At 38.1% G+C, this 25186-nt stretch overlaps 1 protein-coding gene across 1 annotated transcript in view; it reads left to right on the top strand.

Moving 5' to 3' along the window:
* Positions 1-11618, top strand: part of LOC134378870 (synaptonemal complex protein 2-like) — a 32323-nt gene extending 20705 nt beyond the window's left edge. The window contains 8 exon segments of the mRNA XM_063098190.1: positions 536-702; positions 2597-2649; positions 3352-3397; positions 5289-5381; positions 5483-5543; positions 9443-9588; positions 10881-10974; positions 11470-11618. Coding sequence (XP_062954260.1) covers positions 536-702; positions 2597-2649; positions 3352-3397; positions 5289-5381; positions 5483-5543; positions 9443-9588; positions 10881-10974; positions 11470-11618 — 809 coding nt within the window.
* The last annotated feature ends 13568 nt before the right edge of the window (positions 11619-25186 follow it).

Here is a 25186-nt window from a genome sequence, read left to right as displayed (position 1 = left end):
TCATTTTTTTCTGCTTTTACTCTATGTATGCATAAGCAATATACATTATTGTTTTGCCCCTTTAAAAAGGATTATATAAATGCCGTCCTATTGGACATATCTGGCTGCAACTCCTTTTTTACCTTCAAAATTATTTGAGACTTAAACATGCTGATACATGTAGTTTTAGTTTATCTGCTATGAATTACCACAATTTATACTGGGATTTTATTTTTATAGTAGAAATATTTTTCAGGCCGTTTGATCTGCTTTTGATGTCTATTTTAATATATCTAAAATATAAAACCCAGAAATATCATTTATTTTAAAAATTGTTATATGCTGACATATTTAGATTTTCTCCTAATATTTATTAAATATTGAATTTATATGATTATAATTACTCCATAATGCATCTTGCTGCTTATAACGATAAGACACACTGCTAGTCTTCTAGGATGGAATTTCTTAGAGCAAACGCTAACTCTGAAACTCATTTTTTCCTTTTACTTTGTGCCCCAGAAATATCTATGTCTACCATGTTTTTAATCTCTAGATTATGACCAGCAGGTGACTATTTATGAAGCACTGTGTAGACTGACGACTAAAAAGTCAAGAGATGACCTGGCTCATCAGTGGTTTGAGGACGATGTCATTGCTGAGGCTTTCAAAGAAATTAAGGATTGAGACGGTGAGATTCCTGGTCATAAAAATTTCTGTTCAGTTAGTATTTATTATAAGCATCCTCTCAGCACTTGCCTGTGCATTGGACTTAGGCGAGGGTTTTTTTTCTCAAGTGTGATTAAGTTACCATTCTTAAACTTTCTGTTTCCCACATAAGCAAAAGTTTGAAGACAATACAAACAGAATATTTGTGGGCCAAATATGGGGACACAGATAGGAAGGACTTGTCTATAGGGAACTTAGGCTGGAGACAGAACCATGTGAATTTGATGGATCCAGTCAAAGAAAAGGTCTTGGAGGGGGAGCAATTTTCAGTGAACCTCGGAAAGTAGGAAGAATTGGAGAAGAAAAGAAAGAGCACTTTAGCCTTGCAGTGATGGCAGGAGTCTAAAATCGGTGTGGCATGTGCCAGTGGCTGAGGAGGATTGTGGAATGGCTGTATTGTGAGGCATCCAGCCTCTACCATTTGGAGGAAAAACACTTTGCGGTGTTTTCTGCACAACCTGGGCGCGCTGTGATTGTGTCCTCAAGTAGCACAAAAATAGCTTATGGCTTTGGTGTCTGTCTACCTTCATCCCGAAATAGCTACAGCATTTTCCTTCTTTTAAAAAGTTCTTAAAATGAAGGGTAAACTCTTTTAGGAAAGGTAAAATTACTAACAACAGTTCTCATGTTAACAAAGCCTTTCTGGTTGAAACTGCTGTGTAATCGGGATTTTCATAAATCTGCACCTTTTGTTTCAGGCTCTGAGTCTATCGCAACATATCTGTAGTGATTGTTTAGCCGGGGTTCAGTGTGGTCTAAATGGAAAAGCCATGAACTGCGGGACTGTCCCAAACTTGGGTTCGAGTTCCACCGCAGGTGTGAGTCCTGTTGCCCTGACCTATGCCATGTATGCATTTTGGTGACGCAGCAGCCTGGGGAAGCCTGGGTGTCCTCTTCTGTAAAACGGGAACAAACCCCATCTCAAAAAGGAGAGAATTCAGTGAGAGAAACAGGAAGTCCCTGGAGTGTGGTGGGCACTCAGATGTTGATTTCCTTTCTCGTCTGTGTCACTCCCTTACCTGCAGGGAGATTTGATGAAAATAGGAGAAAAGTAATTATGTTTCCAACATCGTTTTCCCCAGAGCCGTTAGCTTAATTGAATTGCTCTTAGATGAAGGGCCTACACTGCTGCTGTCTATTTAGGGCTGAATTTAGACACCGAGTGTGAGGAGTGTGTGACCACAGCAGCCAATCCTTGCTAACAACAAGGAACAAAAACCTGGGCCCATGTCTCTTTGCAACAAATTTACCTTCCTGATAGTTGAAAAGAAAAAAATAGTCTTTGTTCTTAGAACATATGCCAGGTGAGAGATCCCAGGAAGTAGGGGGTAGACAACTCCCAAAAGACAAAATTGGCAATGGGTAATATACCCAGATAAACCTGAAATTGGTTGATTCTGTGTGTTTGTGGTTGGCTTGTGCCAGGCAGTTGTCAGGGAGGTGGATGCTGTGAATGGGTCAAATATTGTAATCTAGGTTGGCAGTGAGATGTATGCAAGTACTTTAAAAAGGTCGTGGAAAATAGAATTAACAGATGGTATGAATCTTTCCAAGAACTTTTAAAAGTACTCTCGTAGTTCTCTTGCTTACCCTTATGACATAGTGAAACACAATCATGCATGTAACTTTTGGAGACCTAAGTAGTCCTCATTTGAATAGCTAATGGCCCAGGAAGGGGGACAGGATTTCTTCTAGAAACATGTACCTGGAGCCTCCTTTTTGTGGTATAAAGTATTGTCAACATATGATAATGAGTCCTTGTGAAGCCTGATGTTACTAGGTCCTGGACATTTAGAAGCAAACACTGGCCTCCACGTGCTGGTCAGGGTGGCATTAAATAAGATACCTTGATTTTTTAGTTAAAAAGTTTGCACTATTTACTTTGCAGGACTGTAGATGGTTTCTCAATGACCTAAACAATAGACTTGGTGACCAGAGAAGGTAAGATGTCTGTCCGAGCATTATTTTATTGACTAGTTATATTCTGAAACTGTCTAACATTTTAAAAGAACACCTAGAACCTATCTTACTTTTGGAAAGAATATAGGATACATCGTTTAATGAGCGCTCCAGACACGTTCATTGCACAGAAACCTTAAAAGACCAACTCCGCTCTGCCTAGTGGCTGATTTGACTGTGTTCAAAAATTATTTCTATCAGTCTCTAGCATATGAGGGTACTTCAAAAAGTTCATAGAAAAATGGAATTAAAAGATAATATGAATACTTGCATGAACTTTTTCAAAGACCCTCATATTTATTTATGATTTGTGATATTTTTAACACTACATCCTTTAGGGAGTCCATAGATTTTATAAAGGATAATTTCCTGAAGTCTTGAGGTCATTGGGGATAGGTGTGTTATGGACAGTTAAATCCTCATGAGACAAGATTTTCTAAATTCACTCCTATGGGAATCTTGCCAAGAAGCTGGGTTGAGACATAGTACTAAGAAGTGGCATCTAGACTGCCAGGTGGATGTTTGGAATCCACCCATAGTAGATTTCTATTTGCAGGTTCAATACATACTCTGTACAGGGAGACTTACTGGCTACTGTAGTTATAAATGCTTGTTGCAGAACATCTTTAGGTTGTGTTTGTGGTCTATCCATATTTTATTTTTTAATTTTGATGTGTTTTGCAGGGTCTATTCATTTCCCCGTGTTGCTGCTTTTGCTGACGAGCATGAGGTATGTTTGTCTCTCTTGGAGGTCCTGAGGGCGGTGTGTAACAAAACTCATAGATTGGTTTATGTAGTTTGGTCGGACTTCTGCTCTTGTTACTCAAAAGGGCTTTTTTAAAAAAAGGACACTAAGTTCCCCCAGTTATCTCAAATCTCAAACTGATCATAATACCGTAACCGGGATGCATTACCAGTAAAGTTCAAGGCTCTTCTGTTACTGTAAATTGAGTATCCCTTCTCTGAAATGCTTGGGACCAAAAATGCTTCAGATTTTGGACTTTTTTCACATTTAGCATATTTGCATTATACTTACCGGTTCAGCACCCCCAATCCAAAAATCCAAAATGCTCAATGAGCATTTCCTTTGAGCGTTGTGTTGTCGCTCAAACAGTTTTGGATTTGGTGCTATTTTGGATTTTGGATTTTTGGATTAGAGATAATCAACCTGAACGGGAAAAAGGAGTTTTAGGGTCTGCACTGTACACATAAGGTTAATTACAGGAGCTTTGCCTCATTTTATTCTGTGGGAAACATTATCCATGCCTCCACTGGAGGAAGAAGGATGATTTTCTTGCTTCTTTCTTTCCAGGTGGTGCCTCTCCCTGTATCTCCAGCAGGAGGGTCACTCTCCTTTTCTCTGGTTCATTCCCCACCTTGTACTTTATAGTTCAAGATTGACCAGTTTATTTTCATCTCCTTTTTTGGTTTCTAGAGGAACAAGGCCCTTCAAGTAAAGGAGCCCCAACCTACAGCATCTCAGCTTCAAGGCAAATCTTCAGGGCTCTTGGAACTTTGACTTGGCTAAGGTTTCCTGGAACCTGTTTCCAGAATGTGCTCATCAACTCTTTCTCTGTTTTGGGTTCAGAGCCCCCTTCTTGGCCTCTGTGAGCTGAGCCTTCAGCTCATGACTGCACTACACGTGCCTTCTCTCTGGAACTGCTTTTGGAAGGTTGTTCCGTGTCTCTCAGTTCTGTTTATTTTTCCTTTGGTTGTCTGAGGATTCCATTCTCTGCTTGGTTCTCCTTGTTTCTAGGACTTCCACGTTTCCATCAGTTTCAATCAGGACCCTTACACGGGCTCCTGGCGACACACATTGTGGGTAAAAATCTTCATTCAGCTCCATAGCTATTAAAAAAGTAGGCATGTTTGATGAAGGAAAGATGCCTAAGAAATACCACTCATTGGAAAAGCAGGTTGTAGAATAGTTAAGTCTAAAGTTTGCTTCATTGTAAGGGAATAGAAACTTTATACACACTTGCTGATATATTCTAGAAAACCTCTGGGAGGAAACAAAGGCATCGTTAATGGTGCCATGAAAGGTTTCTGTGTAAGTTGCTGGGGGTGGGGGGAAGGCAGAGGAGACAATCACTGTTTCTGTAAACACCATCCTGTTTGACTCTTTTTCTTCTCTGTTTTTACTATGACCCTATATTTATTTTATAATAATCAATTTAAATGAAGGTAATTTGAAATCTTCAAGTCTTAGCTCTCCTACATCTAATGGATGGTAAATCTCCACTTATATTTTATCACACTACCTCCTTCTCTAGAAGTTTCCATACATGTGCAGTGTAGATTGTTACTGCTTCAACACAGAATTATTTTCTCTGTGCTTCTCACCAGAAAAAGAATTGAGTGGCTAGAGCTATGTGACACATTTAAATATCTATTAAATATGCTAAAGCAGAATATTTTTTCATTTTGGAAATGGCTTATTTAAAACTGACATCCTCCTCCTGTTTTTGCACAGTGAGTCGAGCAATAAAGAGAGGTCCTGTAATATCAGGATAGTGCCGTTTCAGGAAAAGCACAAGTTCTGTTTTTAACGGGATAATTTTTACGTCGCCTTTTAACATAATTTTTATGTGTATAATTCATGGTGAAATTATCTCTTACAGATGAGAAAACCAGCAGATGAAAAATTAGAGAAATTTTGGATTGATTTCAACCTAGGAAGTCAGAGTGTAACTTTTTATATAGACAATGCTGAGGTAATGATGTTTGATTCCTGATTAGATGTAACCAGTTAGAGACTGTTCCTGTATAAATATGTTTTATTTGCTCATGAATGTCACTTATTTATCTTCCCAAGAGCCTTCTGTGGGACTCAGTGAGACTTTTGAAGGAAGCAGTGGTTAATTTCAGCATAATGGGTAAGAGGATGATTTTAAACTACCCCACATTTAATTCTGAGTATTGTTTTTGTTTATATTTACAGTATATGTTTAGTTCATTCTAGGGCAGATTTTGATCATGCCTTGAGGTGGAAGAGAGGTTGTGTAGTATGGTGTAAGGCGTACTGTGCTCAAGGCCAGGATTTAAGGGTGACAGGGTTGGTGACTCCTTCACTTTGGGACTTTAGGGTTAAATCACTTACCTAGTTTTCTCATTGTAAAAATGGCATAATTCCTCAAAAAATTAGAAGAAGAACTACCATATGATCGAGCAATCCCACCTCTGGGTATATAGCCAAAAGAATTGAAAGGAGGATCTCGAAGAGATATTTGTATGCATATGTTCAAAGCAGCATTTTCCACAGTAGCCAAAAGGTCAAAACAACCCGAATGTCCGTTGAGGAATGAATGGATGAACAAAATGTGGTGTGTACATACAATGGGGTATTATTCAGCTTTATAAAAAAGGAAGTTCTGACACATGCTACAACATGAATGAACCTTGAAGACATTATGCTAAGTCAAATAAGCCAGTCCTCAAAAGACAAATACTGTATGATGACACTTACAAGTATACGAGCTCTCTAAAGTGGTCAGATCTATGGGGAGAAAGTAGAATGGTGGTTGTCAGGGGCTGGGGAAGGGAGAAATAGGGAGTTGTTCAATGGATGGAGAGTTTCAGTTTGGCCAGATGAAAAAGCTCTGGAGATCTGTCGTACAACAGTGTGAATATACTTAACACTACTGAACTGTACACTTAATAACTAAGATGGGAAATTTTATTTCATGTGGGTGTTTTATTTATGACAATTTAAGAAAATAGATTATATAGTACCCGCCCTTCCTCACCCACGGAGCTGTAGTAATAATTAATGAGTGTATATGGGTGGTACCACCTCTACTTAAATACCAGCTCTCTGACCTCTTTCCCCTGAAGCCTCCATCTCTCACCTTTCAGCTCAGCTTGGTAGATGGCACTAAGGGGCGTGGGATGAGGAGTGATCCTTTTCTGAGTGTGTGTAAATAAGCTGTTAGTCCAGTTCAGCATTTTAGTTATAGTCGTATTTGATCATATTTTCTGACTTTAAAAAATAGAATGTTTTTGAAAGTAACTTATTATGCATACATTTCTAAGTAACTAGGTTTACTAAAGAGTTAAAACTAAATATTAAGTAATTTATGAATATTATATTTCACTTCTTTCTACAAAGGATTTAAAGCAGCTTATACATTTATGCCAAAGTAAGAGAAATGGAAAATTGGAACCACAGACAAGAATAAAAACATCTGCCATGAAGGCTCCTCCACAGTGGCCACCATGGGGATTTGATACTTAGCTTCCTAGAAGCCAGGGCAATAAGAGAAACATGACCTGTAATATGATTCTCATCACAGAAGTCTTGGAGAGAAAAAATCCTTTCTAACCTTGAACTCTAACTGAAAATTCTCTCAGGGGACTATTTATGGATAGTCCTTCATCTCTGGGTTCCCCTTGCTGGAATTTTTTGTATATATGAATTAACTTAAATGCTCTGTTAAAAGATAATTGTTGAGAGGGTGAAATCATGACAATTATAAAGTGAATGTGTTGAGGATTTTTAATTTATTAACAAGGAAATCAGTAAGATGTAATAACTAGTTCAAGGGAGAATTCAAAAACTACATAAACAATGCTGAAATTCATCTACAAATAGATGCAAAACTAGACAGTTGAATTCCACAGACACAATTAGTTTGCATTTCTATGGACAAAAATCCCTTGCATTGTTATCAGTTTTCTAAAATAGCTTGAAAACAATGAAAGGCGTGGATAACCCAGGAGGGTGTGGTAGACAGGCACCCAGTAACTCCTTGGTCCATTTCAAAACCATTTACAATTTTCCCTGATGTAGTTCTTTTCTGTGCCTGTGAGAATTTGTTCCAGTGTGCAAGTATTTTGAGTTTCTCCTGTTGGGGATTATTAGAAAAAAGGGAATTTAGGATAAGGAATAAATTAGAAAGTAAACAAAGTGCCAGAAGAGAAGAAACTTTCACAGTGAACTCTAGGAGAAGGAAGGGAGGATGAAGAAAAGTAAGCACAAAGTTTGCAATGATACCTGTTGGCATGTGAGAAGGTGGGGAGTTGAGAAAACCAAAAGAGATGAAAGAGGTGGAAGCCAGCAATTATGCAGTCGCAGAACTGGAAAGACAGACTCCATTGAGTTATAGGGGCCTCCTATCTGGAGTAAAGGCAAGCAGTTTACAAACATCCCACTAGAAATGCAAACTAAATGTAATCAATATAAAGAAGAGTAACTTAATTTATGTAGTAATTACCTGTTAGGATTAATTTAAGATACATAAAATGTCACTGATATTTAGTGTAAGTGAATATATAAGTATGCTATGAGGACTTCTGTGGGTTTCCTGACTGGGGTAGCCCTAACATTGTTTTTCTTATTTTAAATTTTGTAACTCTAAAATTTGCCACTCTAGTGGTTTTTGGGACCAACTTGCCAAAATCAATCTATATTTCATTAATATACCATATTTCTGTGAGACTTTACAAAGTTCCTCACAGTATCTAGAGTAAGTAGGTTTTACTGTTTCCAGTTTTGTAGCCAAGGAAACTGAAGATTGTCTAGTAAATTCTATAAGCAAGACTTTGTGTAAACACCCTTCTGCTTTAGGTGTTGGCAATGTAGTAAGTCAGAAGCTTGGTGAAGTTCTCATGGTCTTTCTTATGACCCTTATGTGTTTCCAGTGATCCCTACAAGCCCACCTAGCTAGTTACCTTTTCAGATTTTTTTTAGAATTATTTTTCTTGCAGGGTTTTATAGACTTTCCCTGCAGTGATGAGTAAGTATCCAGTAAGATCAGTATTTTGGGGAGATTGCTGTCCTATAGAAATATAACGTGAGCCATGTATTTAATTTTAAGTAGTCTAGTAACCACGTACATAATAAAGTGGATTAATTTTTATATTTCATTTAATCCAATATATCCAAAATATTATTTTCACAAGTACTCAGTATAATGTATTGTTAATGAGATACTTTACATTCTCCTTTTTTGTACTAAGTTTTTGCAATCTCGTGTATCACATGCTTACAGGGCATCTCAGTGTATACGAGCCATGCTTCAAGCGCTCCACCGTGCTGGGCAGCACAAAGGACTGACTTTCCATTCCCATCAGTGTGTGGCTGTTCACTTTGCCTGTTCTTTCACGGACTTCACTGCCTTTTCTCTCCTGCTGTTTCCACCTTACCTTGTACTTATTGTGGCTCATTCTTGGACTTTGTAAATTTGATCTAAGCATTTTGTCTTCTAAATTATTATTTGTCTATAAAGAGCTGATCTGGTAGGAAGCCCTCAAGGAAGCTATTGTCTGAGATGTAGATTTCTAAGAGGTTTCCACTTCTCTTTAAGAGGAGTCTATTGAAACGGAGGTGGATTATTTCATTTTGTGTGTTGGGAACAGTGAATTTTATTTTGAATTTTAGAAATAAGTAGGATTTCAGAGAGAATGAATGAATGTTATGCTTAGTATATTTGGAAGTAAAATACCTGTTGTGGGTGATAGCTTTGTATAAACAAAATGCTCTTAAAAAACTGATTGAATTGCAAAAGACAAAACTATCTTCATTTCTTTGCCTCTAGGGAAAACTGCTTCCTATTTTTGCTAGATCAACCACTTAAGTGGTTACGGTTAACCACGAGATGCACATGTGTGCATCTAATAAAAATAATTTCTAAGTAATTTAATGTAATTTCTTTTCAACTTTTAATCGTAGAAAAATTGACAAGTATCCCAATGCAGTTATTTAAAAATATAAAATTTCAAGATAAAACCTTTCAGTATGTTGATACACATTGATATACTGTATTTTTTTTGTTAGAAACTGAGAAGATGAAGACATTTATCATTTACCTGAAGAAACCTATTATTATCAGTAGCAAAGAAGTGACAAAAATAGAAATCCATTTTGATCTGCAATTCGACATATCACATGCTTCCATTCAAGCTTTAGGACAGGATAAACAGGTGGCAGGTTTCATTCCTCTGATTATTTGTAAATGTTTTAGTATGTTTTATGTCTCTTAAATGTCCTCATTGGGTTTTGATGTGAACATCTGATCGAGCAGAAGACTCGGTCTCTTGCATACCATGTAAGAAGTGTTGAGGGTTCTGGGTTCTAGTCCCACTTCTTCCTTTTCATGTGTCGTTAACTATGTAGGATACAGAGCCTCTTTGTGCCTTGAAGTGCTTTATTCCATTAGATGTGACAGTCAAGAGCTGTTCTAGGATGGCATCACGTCCCGCCCACATTCTTCCTGGAGTTCTGAGGATACTCACTGTGGACTTCTTGTCTCCTCCTCTCTGAGCTCCTCCTGGACTTAGGGGGGATCTTCAGGAAAGGGGTTTCTTAGGGAGTTTTCAACAGATTTATATACTGGTCTCACCTTGTGGAAATGGTCTGTGCCTCTTCTAGATTGCTGTGGTCTCCATCTCTCTGACTGTAATGTTTCCTACTTTTATACAAGAAGAGGCCTTTCTCTATTACATATGGCAGGCAGGGCAAAGAAACTTGTGAAAAGAGGACATATAAAATACTTGGTCATGGCTACTAGGGAGCTGAACTTGGGGTCACAGAGGGAGGAAGTCTTAGGCCAGCTTCCTTTTGGTTTGAATTGTATATGAAGGTGTTTATATGTAGTAAGTTGCTCCACAAATTTAGTTTTCAAAGGACTCTGAGAAGCCATGTCGAGGGTGAGGATGAGAAGTAAAGGTGAATCAATCACCTGATTAAAAAAAAATCTCCTCTGTCATATTATATATGATTGACCTGCGTGACAGGTTTGCCTTTACTAATGAAAAACACCAAAATATTATATGTTTCCACATTTCGCAAAATGAATAAAATGTCCTGGGGGTGAGTTGGGGTCTGCATGGGATGAAGCCGCAGCTCCTGTGAGGACCAGGTGGGTGGAGGATCGTGCTGTGGGGAACTCACCTGCAGATCCGTCCTGAGACAGACTCAGTCCCTGCGCGGTGAAGGGGTCGGAAGTTACCAGTGGGGTTGGACTTGAGCCAGAGAGAGAGAGGTCGTGGAGACGCCAGGGCAGCGTGGTCAGGTGCAGGGCGGTAATCAGCCGGAGCTGGGGCTGGAGGGAGGCAGGGATGGAGAAGCTGGAAACAGTGAAACATCTTTTAGACAGGACAAGCTGAACTCTAACTTCTAATTTATCAGTGTGCTGTGTTCTAAGCTTTAAGTTTTCCGTTAAACTGTTTTTTAAGGATTACTGCTTTTAAAAGTCACTTGGCTTGCATTTCAGATGTTGTCTGACCAGATGAAAATCTCCCCAGAACGTTCCAGTAAGTTTGAGAAAGAAGACACTAAGATTCCTAGTAGTCGTGAAAGAGAAAGAGGTATGTTGGGAGATAATATGTTCTGACTCTGAATTCCCTATAAAAGCGCTGATGAAACTTTACTCAGAAAAGGTCACTAGAAACCTGTGATCATGTTAGATTCATAAGTGATCCATCTTAGCTCCGCACAAAGAAGAGCTGCTAATAGGCTTGCATCATTTCCCACACCTGATAAAGTGTTTCTTGTGGGTCAGGTGGAAATGACAGAGGAAGACAGATGGTGTGGCTGGCAGGAGATGAGGACAGGAAAGGTCCTGCCTACCCACACAGCCAGCCCTGCACTCGATTCTACATCTCTTTTGAGTTATGTCCCAAGGTTGTCTTTCCCAGTGCCCACAGATTGCTGATCTAAGGTCTGAGGCAGGACTAAATACCAGCTCTTACTGAAAGAAGGCAATGTACCAGCAGTATGTGTCCCATGAAGAGCGATGGAGGGTGTGCCAGCGTTGCACGTGGTTATTAGCACTTTAAATGTTCTTTTCTAACTGTATATAGAGCAGGCAGAAGAATCCACCCTCCTGGCAGAGGACTTGAGTGCCGCAGATGACCACTCCTTCATAACCTTCTTGAATGACCAGTCTGAGCCGCCTGTGAGTACAGGGAGCCGGGGTCAAGGTTTTGAACTGTGTCCACTAAGGTACTGACAGGTGGGAGCCGCCTCTCCTAGTCTGTAGACCATTTTCTCCTGGCCAGTCATATGTCGAGTTTTCAACCACCCCCTCCTTTAAATTATTTTTGCCCGCTATGTTTATGGATTCTCTTTTTTCACAACTTGGTATTCCCACGGAATGCGTGACCTGGCTGGCCTCTGCCTCATTCCCTCACTCAGGATCTGGAGACTGAGATGTAGGGAAAGGAGGCTAATGTTTGGACTCAGATGTGGTTTTCATAGGAACTTGGTCAAAGTACTTAACATCGATGAGCCTGAGGCTTCTCAAGCATAAAATGGATGTAACAGCTAATCACAGGTGTGGCCCCCCTAGGATGACAATAGAGCACCTGATGCCCTGCGTGCCATGTATAGGTTTTTAGTCCATTCCTCTTTTTCCTGTGCTTGACTGCATGAATACATTACATGGATGTGTCACATGGTGTCATGATTCTTTTTAAAAACAAACATACCAGAGATTATTCCTCCAGATAAATTGTCACCTTTTATGTAGTCTCCATGGGAAGCTGTGCATCTATCCCAACAGTACTGATGCTGTTGAAGGCATTTTGTAAGTCTTCCTCTGGTGTTTTTCTTAGAACCCGTGACACACTCTGTGATTGTCTTTGTGAGTGGCAGATGCTTTCCTGAGGGTGGATATGAGTTATTTTAAAATAGCGAACAGTCATTTGGAACCAACAAATTTATTTATTAATGAATAAAGAGACTGGTATCTTAGTATTCAGTGGCTGTGCTTTTCTTACAAGGTGCAAAGTGGTTACAAAAGACTTTCAAAGGACAGGCCTCAAAGGTATCAGAATAATTTTTTTTTCTGCAACAAACAAATACAGTTGATAGTTTACCTGAAAAATTAAAACTGGATGATACACAGCAAGGTCAGATATTTTTTACCTCTCATCAGTAAGACTTGAATAGTATATTTACAGGTTTACTTGAGATGTTTAATATTTTTTGTTTTTAATTTTCATCATTAGAAGTTACTTCAAAACATGAGGACTCTTCAGATTTACAAAAATCGTTAGACACAATTCAGACTCCTAAACTGGATGAGGAATGTAGGTAAGTGATTTTAAAACTGATAAACCATGTAGATCATTGTTAATGTGAACTTTCCCCCTTTCTTGCGGCTACCCCCCCGCCCCCCACCCCACAACACGCACACGCACATGCACGCACATGCACACGCACATGCACGCACACACACGCACATGCATGCATGCACATGGAGAGAGCACTGTGTGAAGTTGTCTGCAGAACAGCTTGGGCAGTGTCGGCAAGTCCCCCTGGCCTGCAGACCTCTACCATTCATTATACCTCTAGAGTTACGAGTATTTTTGGCAATGTATTTTTCTGCAGCAAAACAGTGAATATGAAATTAAAGGGCACAAGATCAATACACAAAAATTAATTTTCTTTCTGTATGTTAACAATCACAAATTGAAATAAAAAGCGATGTTATTTATAATAGTATTAAAAATATGACGTATTTAGGGATTAATTTGACAAAAGATTAAGACCCTTCCTCTACCTCCCCTCCTGAAAACTACAGGACATTGCTGAGAGAAATTAAGGAAGATCTAAATAAATGGAGGCATACTGTGCTCATAGGATGGAAGACTCAGTGTTAACAGAGCAATTCTTCTCCAGTTGATCTATGGTCAGTACAGTCCCCGATTCAAGTCCCAGCAGGTTTTTGTTTGTTTGTTTGTTTTTTATTTATTATTTTTTTTGAGTGGCAAGCTATTTTTAATTTCCATGTGGAAAATTTAAAGGACCTACAATAGCCCAAACAAATTTCAATAAGAAACACAAAATAGGACACTACTTGCTTTCAAGATTTACTGTAAAGCTACATTAATCAAAACAGTGTAGTATTGACATAAGGATAGACAGACAAATGAAACAGACTATGAAGTCCAGAAATAGACCTGCAGATAGATGGATGGTGCATATATTTGTCCAATCTATAGCAAAAATGCAAAGACAATTCAGTGGAGAAAGACTAGGTTTTTCAACAAATGTACCAAATATATAAGAAAATAAATGACCTTCTATCGCATAAAAAATAACTAAAAATGGTTTATAGACATAAGTGTAAAGCCTATTTGAAAGAAAACACAAGCTAGTCACAAGCCTTTGTTTAAAGCCCCCTGGATGGTTCTAAGGTAGAGCCAGGCTGGCGAATCGCAGCTGTCCAGCGTTGTCCTGGCCGGCTGGTTCCTTGCTGATCCCACCACAAAGGTTTCTGTTTTAAATAAATGGTTGTTGTCTGCCAAAGAATCTATGGAAATAGATTGCAAAATAAGAAGTTTGTCTGCAAAATGAATACTTCCTGCGCAGTGGGTTCGTGATCAGACAAAGGGGGCATGAAGAAGGGCTGAGAAGTGAGGGAAGGTGGAAGGCCGTGGTTGTACCTGCTCCACTAATTTGATGAATTTTGTTTTAGGGCAGATTCTGCTTTCAAGGGTGGCAAAAAGCCAGAGATAAAGATATTGGTAATGTAGTAACTTTTATTTATTTGAGGCAGTACTTGCCAAATCTGTTATTTGTATACCATCTTCAAAATTTGTCACAGCTCTACTCTTTATTATCTGTATTTTTCTTAATTAAACTTCATCCTAAACTTACTTTCAAAGGAATTATTTCACTTTCAAATGGAAAATCAGCATTCCTTGTAACAAATAATAGGTAAGCCCCAAAAGCAATTGAAGAAAACAATGTTATTCTATTGAACTACACTTTTATTTGATATTTAATTTTTATTTACTACATACAATAGGCCTTATTATTAACTATAAACTAGGAAAAGGTATAAATCTGCCATATTCAGGATCATCTATTTAGAAGGACAGATAAATGACCCCAATGAATAAATTCAGCAGAAGCTACATTTCATGTTACATCTTATTTGATGGCAGATAAATAATGGAAAATTTAAAGATAGACTCCTTCAGCCGATTTTTTGCTTCTGTGGCAAGCTCTCATCTAACTTTGTAAAGAGCCTGCTCCCTTTAGAGGAGAAATGATGGGTACTCTCTCTTATTGTGGCCCAAAGTGGTGACATTGGATGGACCCCGCCCTGGGCAGCCAGCATTGTAACTCACAGCCAGAGAGATAAATAAAAAACACAGTCTCTCTCCTTTTTAAAACTCTTTATTAAAAATCTTACATTACATGTTGAGCCTAAATATTAGTCGCTTTTTTTTTTTTTGAAAAAAAGAAAGATTAGTAAGTTGAAGAAGAGTGTTAGAAACCGATTAGCACCCGAGACTCATCCTGGACAGCATCAGCATGTTAAAGAACTGAAAAGAAATGTTTCACTCTGATCAGTGCTGTTAAATGACATGTTTTTGTGTCTATGTGCACCAAATGGCACCTGTCCAGTGTGCCACCACTGGTGGCTCTCGCTTCGGGAAGCACCAGTGCATTAAACAAAACCTCTGTAACGAACATTCAGTGAAAAGTTTCTTGAAAATCGAGATCATGACCTTCATACAAACAAGTTAAGGCTCATTCTGGCTTTCTCCTAGCAGTGGTTCTTACCTTCTGCTGCCCCAGCCACAAATTGGCATCACCTAGGGAGCTGGAGGAACTACTGAAACCTGGTCCCTTCTCCAGGCATTCTGACTTCATTGATTCAGGGTGATGCCCAGCCATTGGGATTTTTTTTAACACCCCCTCCTGGTGAATCTATTGTGCAGCCAAATTTAAGAACTATTGATCTAGATACTTTTGTTTTTGTAAGTAACTTTCAACACCTATCTATATAAAAGCAAAGAAACTAGGAAAGCCTTGCTACATAATTTTTTTAATTGGATGCATTAAATAAAGTGGTGCTTGCTCTTTACAAGACACTGAGCTGAAGAACTCCAGAACAAATGTGTGGGTTCCCCCCAACCTTTATTTTTTTTTTCTTAAGTAAAGAATAAGATGGCAAATAGGCCTGGCTCACCAAGTTCCTTTTAGAAATTATCTTCTCTAATCAACCTAAGTGTCCATCAACAGATGAATGGATAAAGAAAATGTAGTGTATATACAATAGAATACTATCTAGGCTTAAAAAGAAATTCTGTAATTTGCCACAACATGCATGAATCTGGAAGACATTATTTTAAGTGAAATAAGCCAAGCACAGAAAGACAAATAGTGTATGATCTCAAGTATATGTGGAGTATAAAAAAGTTGAACTCATAGAAACAGAGTAAAGTGGTTCCCAGAGGCTAGAGGTGGGGGATTGGAGAAATGACGGTCAGAGGACACAAAATTGCAGTTAGATAGGAGGAAGATCTATTGTACATCATGGTGACTACAGGTAATAAGAGCATCTGTATACTTTATAATTGCTAAGAGAGTAGATTTTAGGTGTTCTCACCACACACACACACACACAAAAACCCTGAAAAGTATGTGAGGTAATGCATGCATTAATTAGTTTGATTTAGCCATTTCACAGTGCATAATATATCAAAACATGTTGTGCACTTCAATATATACTATTTTGATTTGTCAATTAAAAAGAAAGAAAATGATCTTCTCTACAAGATGTTGACCTGGTAAACATTTTAAAAGAGGAGTAACTGGGTCTTCAAAAAATGAATTGACTTGAAAACTAGATCACTAACCATCACCCACCTTAAATGTATGGGTCGTGCTATCATGAACATGGGTGGAATTGGTCCAGTCCCAACCAAGGGGTGGCCTCAGGAGCCGATTCTGCTGATTCCAGGCAGGGGTTGTGTTCTCTGGCTGACGTGTGCCCTATTTGAGAAGACTGTGAGACATATGTTTAGATTCATAAGAATTCTTCCTGGCCTGAAATGAGTGTCACCAGCTGAATGGTAGAGCCCATAGACAGGAAGGATGGCCCGGGGACTGGGCGCCCTGGACACCCCCAACAGACAGAGCTCAAATACTAGGGTACTTCGAAAAGTTTGTGGAAAAATAGAATTGAAAGGTAATATGAGTCTTTCCATGACCTGTTTTTTTTTTGAAGCTTTTAACAGTTTATTTTTTAAAAACATAATTGATCGCACGTATCTTTGGGGTACAGAGTTGAGTAACAATACCTGTGTGCAATATGCGATGCTCAAATCAGGATAATTAGTATATTCAACATTATACAATGTAATCATTTTTTGTGGCCCATTACCAATTCTTCCCTTACCCTCCCCTCTTCCTCATCCTTTCCCATCTCTGGTAACCTCAGTTCTGTTCTCTCCTTTTGAAAGTTCAATGTATTATTGTGATTGTTGTTTCTTTCTTTTATTTGTTTATTTTTTAGCTCCCAATTTGAGGACATGTGATATTTTTCTTTCTGTACATGGCTTATTTCCCTTAACATGATTTGCTCCAAGTTCATCCATGTTGCTGCAAATGGCAAGATTTCATTCTTTTTTATGGCTGAGTAGTATTCCAGAGTAGGTAGACATATCACATCTTCCTTACCCAGTTGTCTGAGGACGGACATTTAGGTTTGTTCCAGCTCCTGGCTATTGTAAATAGAGCTGTGATAAACATGGGAGTGCAGGTATCCCTTTGACATGATTTCCATTCCTTTGGTCTATACCCAGTAGTGGAATTGTTGGATAGTATGGCACTTCTATCTGTAGTTGTTTGAGGAACTTCCATAATGGCTGCACTAATTTACAGTCCCAACAACAGTTTAGACGAGGGCCCTTTTCTCCACATCCTCACCAGCATTTGTTATTCTCAGTCTTTTTGATAATAGCCAGTCTAACTAGGGTGAGATGATATCTCAATGTGGTTTTGATTTGTATTTCCTGATGATTAGTGATGTTGAGCATTTCTTCATGTACCTGTTGCCCATTTGTATGTCTTCCTCTTTAAAAAATGTCTGTTCAGCTTCTTTGAATTTTTTAATTAGATTATTTGTTTTTATAGTGAAGTTGAGTTCCTTGTATATTCAGATGTATAATTTGCAAATATTTTCTCCCATTCTGTAGGTTGTCTTTCTACTCTGTTGATTGTTTCCTTCACTGTGCAGAAGCTTTTTAGTTTGATATAGTCCCATTTGTTTATTTTTGCTTTTGTTGCTTCAGCTTTTGGAATCTTACAATGTCTGTCTAATTGCACTTCCTGAAGTGTTTTCTTCAGGAAAACAGTTTGGTATTTTTAGGAGTGTTATAGTTTCAGGTCTTATATTTAAAATTCTTTAATCCATTTTGAGTTGATTTTGGAATATGGTGAGTGGTATGGATCTAGTTTCATTCTTCTACATATGGGTGTCCAGTTTTCCCAACACCGTTTATCAAAGAGGCAGTCTTTTCCTCAGTGTGTTCTTGGTTCCTCTTGTCATAGATCACTTGGCTGTAAGTATGTGGGTTGATTTCTGGGTTCTCTATTCTATTCTCTTGGTCTGAGTGTCTGTTTTTATTGCCACTACCATGCTGTTTTGGTTACTATAGCTTTGTAGTATAATTTGAAGTCAGGTAGTGTAATGCCTCTGGCTTTATTTATTTATTTATTTTTGGCTTAGGATTGCTTTGGCTATTCGGGACTTTTGTTTTTCCATGTGAATATTAGAATTGTCTTTTCTATTTCCTTGAGGAATGTCTTTGGTATTTTTATGGGGATTGCATTGAATCTGCAGATTGCTTTGGGTAGTATGGACATTTTCACAATGTTAATTCTTCTAATCCAAGAGCATAGAATGTTTTTCTATCTTTTTGTGTCCTCTTTAATTTCTTTCTTTCTTTCTTTCTTATTTTTTTTTCTTGAAAAGTTAAAAATTCCTTAATTTTATATTCCTGGTAACACTACCACAATTTACAGGGCAATATACCTGATGTAATGAAAAAAAGACAAAGCTACAACAGATAAAAGACCTCAGGAATGTATGTCTAATTGACACTACATTGCATTAATCAATAGCTGCACTTTTTGCAAACTGTGGCTATGACCATCCTGAACAAGAAGGGTTCCTGTTTAAGCTGCAGTAACTTTTCTGAGTACGGATCATCATTCCTTCTGTGGCAGATTTTTACAGTTTCTCTAACACATTTGGGACGACTGTCTCAAAGTAACTTGCAGCTTTCCTAACAACTCCTCATGCTCTCTCCTGCTAAGAACTGTAGCACTTTTCTGCTGGTTTTAGAAACTTCTGCTACCATATCCACCACTAGATCCATAACCACCACCATAGGGACTGCCCGAACTTCTTCCAAAAGAGTGCAGGGGTGGCTATAATTATGTCACACAAAATAGACTGTCAGTCAAAATCTGTTACAAGAGACAAAGAAGGTCACTTGATAATGATAAAAGGATAAGTTTATCAAGAGGATATAATAAGTGTAAATGTATGTACCCAACATTGGAACACTTAAATATACAAAGCAAATATGAACAGAACTGAAAGGAGAAACAGACAGTAATACAATTATAGTAGGGACTACATAACCCACTTTCAACAATTAGTAGATCATGCAGACAGGAAATCAATAGGGAAACAGATGACTTGAATAATACTTTAGACCAAATGGGCCTACCAGACATATACAAAACATTCCATACAATAGCAGCAGAACACACATTCTTCTCAAGAGCACACAAAACATTCTCCAGGACAGATCATAAGTTGGGCCACAAAACAAGTCTTAACAAACTTAAGAATATTGAAATCATCTCAAGTATCTTTTTTGACCACAGTGGTATCAAACTAGAAATCAGTAACAGGAGGAATTTTGGAAAACTCACAAATATGTGGAAATTAAACTACACACTCGTGAACAAATTGGGTCAAAGAAGAAATAAAAAGGCACATCATAGAGTATCTTGAGACAAATGAAAATGAAAACACCACATAGCAAAATCTTATGGGATACAGCAAAAGCAGTTCTAAGAGAGAATTTTATAGTGATAACTGCCTACATGAAAAACAAAGATCTCAAATGAACAACTTAACTTCATACCTCAAGGAATCAGAAAAAGAAGAACAAACTAAGCCCAAAGTCAGCAGAAAGAAGGAAATAATAAAGATTGGAGCAGAAATAAAGGAAATAGAGACTAGAAAGGCAATAGAAAAGATCCATGAATCTAAGAGTTGGTTTTTTGAAAAAGATAAAATTGACAACCAGACTAACCAGAAAAAAAAGGACTCAAAATTATAAATGAAAGAGGAGATACTACAACTGATACCACAGAAATATGAAATATCATAAGAGACTACTACAAACAATTACACACAAAAATTGAATATTGTATAAGAAATAAATTCCTGGACACATAAAATTTACCATAACTGAATCATAAATAAATAGAAAGTCTAAACCAATCAACAATGAGTAAAGAGATTGAATCAGTAATCAAAAACCTCCCAACAACAACAAAAAAACCCAGGACCCAATGACTTCGTGGGTGGATTCTACTACACATTTAAAGAATTAACTTCAATCCTTCTCAAAGTCTTCTAAAAAATTGAAGAGGAGGGAATATTTCCAAACTCATTTCATGAGACCAGCATATTACTGATATCAAAGCCAAATAAGGAAGCTACAAGAAAAGAAAATTATAGACCAACATCCCTGATGAACCTAGATGCAAAAATCCCCAACAAAATACTAACAAAATGAATTCAACAGCACATTAGAAGAATAATACATAGTGATATGTATTGAATTGAGTTTTATGTATTAGAAGATTGATCCCCACCGTGACTGTTAAGAGAGTGGGAAATCCTATTATGGGAATTGAAAGGTGGGGCCTTGAAGAGGTGATTAGATTCTGAGGACCATGCCATGGTGAATGGATTAACAATGGTGGTCATGGGTGTGGTTCTGAGTGCTTTAAAAGGAGAGCATGTGAGAGCCTCTATCTGCTCTGCCATGTGTTGCTGAAGCTACTGCCAAGGAAGGCCTTCACTGGATGTGTTCCCTGGACTTTGGACTTCCCAGCATCTGAAACTGTAAGCAATAAATTTCATTTTCTTGCAAATTACCCAGTTCCAGGTATTTTGTTATAAGCAACAGAAACAGACTAATACACACCATGATCAAGTGGGATCCATTCCTGAGATTTAATGAATATAATTATTATTGGTGAAATACTGTTAAGTGAAATAAGCCAGTCACAGAAAGACAAATACTGCTGGATCTCACTTATATATGGAATCTAAAAAAGTCAAATTCACAGAAACAGCAGAATAGCGGTTACCAGGGGGTGTTGCTAGGGAAGATGGGAGATGTTGATCAAGATGGGTCAGCGTCACTAATCAATCAATGTGATAAAGCTCATCAACAGAATGGAGGATAAAAATCATATTTCCATAGGTGCAGAAAAAGTATTTGACAAAATTCAACATCCTTTCATTATAAAAACTCTTACCAAATCAGATACAGAAAGAATGTACCTCAACATAGTGAAAGCCATGTGTGGAAACCCCACAGCTAACGTCATACTTGGTGGTGAAAATCTGAATGCTTTTCCTCTAAGATCAGGAACAAGACAAGGGTGCTCACTGTCACTCTATTCAGTATGGTACTGAACAATTAGGCAAGAAAAAAAAAAAGAAAGAAAGAAATCCATCTAAATTGTAAAGAAAAAAGTTAAATTGTTTCTGTTTGCAGATAACATGATGTTACATATAGAAAACCCCAAAGCCTCCACCAATAAAACTGTTAGAGCTAATACAAAGTGAGTAAAGTTGCAGAATACAAGATCAACATACAAAATATCAGTTGCGTTTCTGTATGCTAACAACAATCTGGAAAAGAATCAAGAAAATGACCCCATTAACATAGCATCAAAAGGTAAAATACTTAGGAATAAATTTAAGTTAGGAGGTAAAAAACATCTGCATACTGAAAGCTGTAAGATATTAATGAAAGAAATTGAAGAAAATACAATAAATGGAAAAATATCCCATGTTCATGGATTAGAAGAATTAATATTATTAAAATGTTTAATACTACCTGAAGCGATCTACAATTTTAACATGATCCCTATCAAAATTCCAATGGCATTTTCCACAAAAGTTGAAAATAAAATCCTAAAATTTTTATGGAACCTCAAAAGATCCTAAGTAGCCAAAGCAATCTAGATAAAGAAGAACAAAGCTGGAGGCAATGTACTCCCTGATTTCAAACTAAGTTACAAAGACATAGTAATCAAAACAAGACACGTAGACGAATGGAACAGGGTACAGAGCCCAGAAATAAACCCACATGTATATGGTCAACTAATCTTTGACAAGGTCACTAAGAATGCACAGTGGGAAAAAGGTAGTCTCTTCGATAAACATTAGGAAAACTGGATATTGATGTGCAAAAGAATAAAGTTGGACCCTTATACATAAAAATTAACTCAAAATGGATTAAAGACTGATATGTAAAAGTAATTAAAGACTCTAAAATTCCTAGAAGAAAACGTAGGGAACCAGCTCCTTGCCTTTCGTTTTGGCAATGATTTTTTGGATATGACACCAAAAGCACAGTCAACAAAAGCAAAAACAAACAAGTTGGATAAGTTAGAAACTAAAAAACTTCTGCACAGCAAAGGAAGCAACAAAATGAAAAGGCAACCTCTGAAGTAGGGATAATATTTGCAAACCATATATCAGGTAAGGAGTTATTATTTGAAATGTATATGGGACTCACACAACTCAGTAGCAAAAAAATCCAAATAGCCCAATTTAAAAGTGGGCAAATGATCTGAATAGACTTTTTTTCCAAAGACATACAAATGGCCAACAAGTATATGAAAAGATGCTTAAGCATGAGAGTAATGCAAACCAAAACCACAGTGAGCTATTAGCTCACATCTGTTAGGATGGCTGTTATCAAAAAGCAAATAGGTAACAAATGTTGGTAAAGGTGTGGACAAAAGGAAGCCCTTGTTCACTGTTGGTAGGAATGTAAATTGGTACAGCCACTACAGAAACCAGCATGGAGATTCCTCAAAAAATTAGAACAATCCAGCAATCCCACTTCTGAGTGTATATCCAAAGTAAACAAAATTAGTAAGTGAAATAGGCCAGACACAGACAGACAAATACATGATCCTCCTTACATGTGGAATCTGAAACAGTTGAACTCATAGAGACAGAGCAGAATGGTGGTTTGCGTGGGCTGGGGGGTGGGGGAGATGGGAGATGTCGCTCAGAGCATACAGACGCTAAGTTATAAGATGCACAAGTTCCAGGAATCTACTGTGCAGCATGTGTGGTACTGGATGTGTTAATTTGAATGTGATAATCATTACACAAACTATACATGTATCAAATCATCACACACATAACAGAAGAGATAAGAGAGGGGATATAAGAGAAAAAAGAGAAGAATCACAGGGCTGATGAGGCAGAATCCTTGCCCACATATTGAGGACCAGATGGGCAGCTACTAAAGTTGCTGATCTGGTTGAGGCATTAGGCTATTCGTTTTTATCTACAGCTCTGCAAAGCTAATAACCACCTGTGCTCTGAAACATACAAAGTTTTTGTTTGTTTTTATTTAGAATTGTGTCTTTTATGATGACCTTGAGCAGTAGTGAAATGTTATTGCCTCTGATTGTTTCTGGGTGTGTTTATTCACTTGAAACTGTTCTCTTTAATCCACAGAACTTCAGAGTCCCCACCCACTGAGCCTTCTCTCTACCTTGGAGTACTCAAAAGATGAAGAAAATGTGTCTCAGGTACTGTTTAAGTGCTGGCTATTCAAATGGTTTCCCAGAATTAATATTATATTTGCATAACATACTGGCTTATTCTTTATTAAGGAATAACATAGCACCACTTTTTTCTCACTTTGCCCTAAAATGCGTACATTTGTGGTCTGTTTATTTTCTTTTTAGATTGTGAGCCAAGAGTCATTTATGGAAAGTGCTAGCCTCAAACATAAGCTGCAAAACTTGGAAGCTGGAGGTGAGAATAATAAGTTATTTTTGCAGAATAAAGTGAAATGAATTTGGCTTTGTCAGGCTGGGCTGTTATTCAGATGGCAGCAGATAAAACCACCTCACAGAGTGACCATTGCCAGACCGTGGAGCGCACCGTGCGAGCTGCTTACCACCTCCACGTGTTCTAGAAGGTCAAGGGGAGAAGCAGGTGGCTCCACTCAGGAACCAGAACCTCCTGTGGCAAGACAGATAAAGCCCAGGATGTAAATCCCGTCAACCAGTCATGCCTCCTCTCCTGCCCCGGAGGAGGGCACAGTGGGGGCACTTTCCTAAGGATCTGGTCCAGGAGGGGCTTGTTTCTCTTGCACTTTACAAGCAATGTTCTAAAAGATTATGGCCAAGTTAGTAAGAATTCTGAATTCATTTTCTTATTGTAACAGTGGTATGAAAATTTCTAGCCTAGTTGTATTCATTCATTTTTGTGTTGCTATAACAGAATGCCTGAGACTGGCTAATTTATAAAGAACAGGTTTATTTGGCTTAAATTCTGGGACAGCTGCATCTGGCAAGGCCTCAGGCTGCTTCTACTCATGGCAGAAAGTGGCACGCAGCCAGCGGGTATAAGCAGATCACATGGCAGGAGAGAGAGAGAGACAGAGAGAGACCTTTAAACAACCAGCTGTGGCAGGAACTACTCCAGGGAGAACTCCCTACCCCCACCCCTGGGCGTTACTCTACTCATGAAGGATCTGCCCCCATAACCCAGACAGCTCCCAACACTGCCAAGTTGGGAATCAAATTTTGATATGAGCTTTGGGGGGACAACACATCCAAACTCTATCACTAGTTCACAATGCTGTATTAATATAACATTAATTTAATAATACATTAATATATAGCAATGTAATGAATTAATATAGCACCTATCTTTAAGATGTTTACTTTTTTTTAACACTTTAACATGTTTTTTCTTTACATTTTAAGTAAAATATCAGAAGTATTTAAATAGTTATAAATTATATATAGGATATTTAGAATATCAACACAACTAATATCTGAGACCTACCATCCAGTTTTAGAAACAGAACATTACTATTACTTTCAAAATCCTGATATGCCCCACCTGAATCCCATGCCCCCCCTTCCCTTTAACAGGGGACACTATCCTTAATTTTGTATTTGATTCTACTGCTTTTTTCCCCACTTTTACATTGTAAAAAATATCATACATTCAGGAGACTGTAAAACGTGAACAGCTTAAAGAATGATTATAACATGAACATCTGTGTAACCACAGCTCAGACTGAGACCTAGAAAATTGTCATTGGCTTAGAATTCTTCCAGTTTTGTATCCCTTAATAATATGTAGTTTAATCTGATTTGAGATGTAAACAAATGACATCATACTTTGTGTACCTCGTGTGGCCTGCTTCTTCTGGATCGTTTCTGAGGCCTGTTTATGCTGATGCAGTAGGTAAGGTGTATTCCTTTCCCTCACAATTCAGCATCCAGTTGTAGGAATGTACCAGAGTCTGTCCATTCCAGACCAGGGGGCTTCCAGCAGCAGCTGGGTTATCGCTGGGCTGGATGCAATGTCAGGGGTATGTGGCTGAGGCCCTCAGCCCCCCAGTGCCCCAACTCAGAAGCCGGGGTGCTTCCTGAGGCAATTCAGTGGTCGTTGCTGGGTTGGTTGTG

Source organism: Cynocephalus volans, chromosome 5 (genome assembly GCF_027409185.1).
Source record: "Cynocephalus volans isolate mCynVol1 chromosome 5, mCynVol1.pri, whole genome shotgun sequence".
Lineage (NCBI taxonomy): Eukaryota > Metazoa > Chordata > Mammalia > Dermoptera > Cynocephalidae > Cynocephalus > Cynocephalus volans.
Note: the sequence above shows the minus strand (reverse complement) of the source record. Positions and strands in the feature narration are given on the sequence as shown.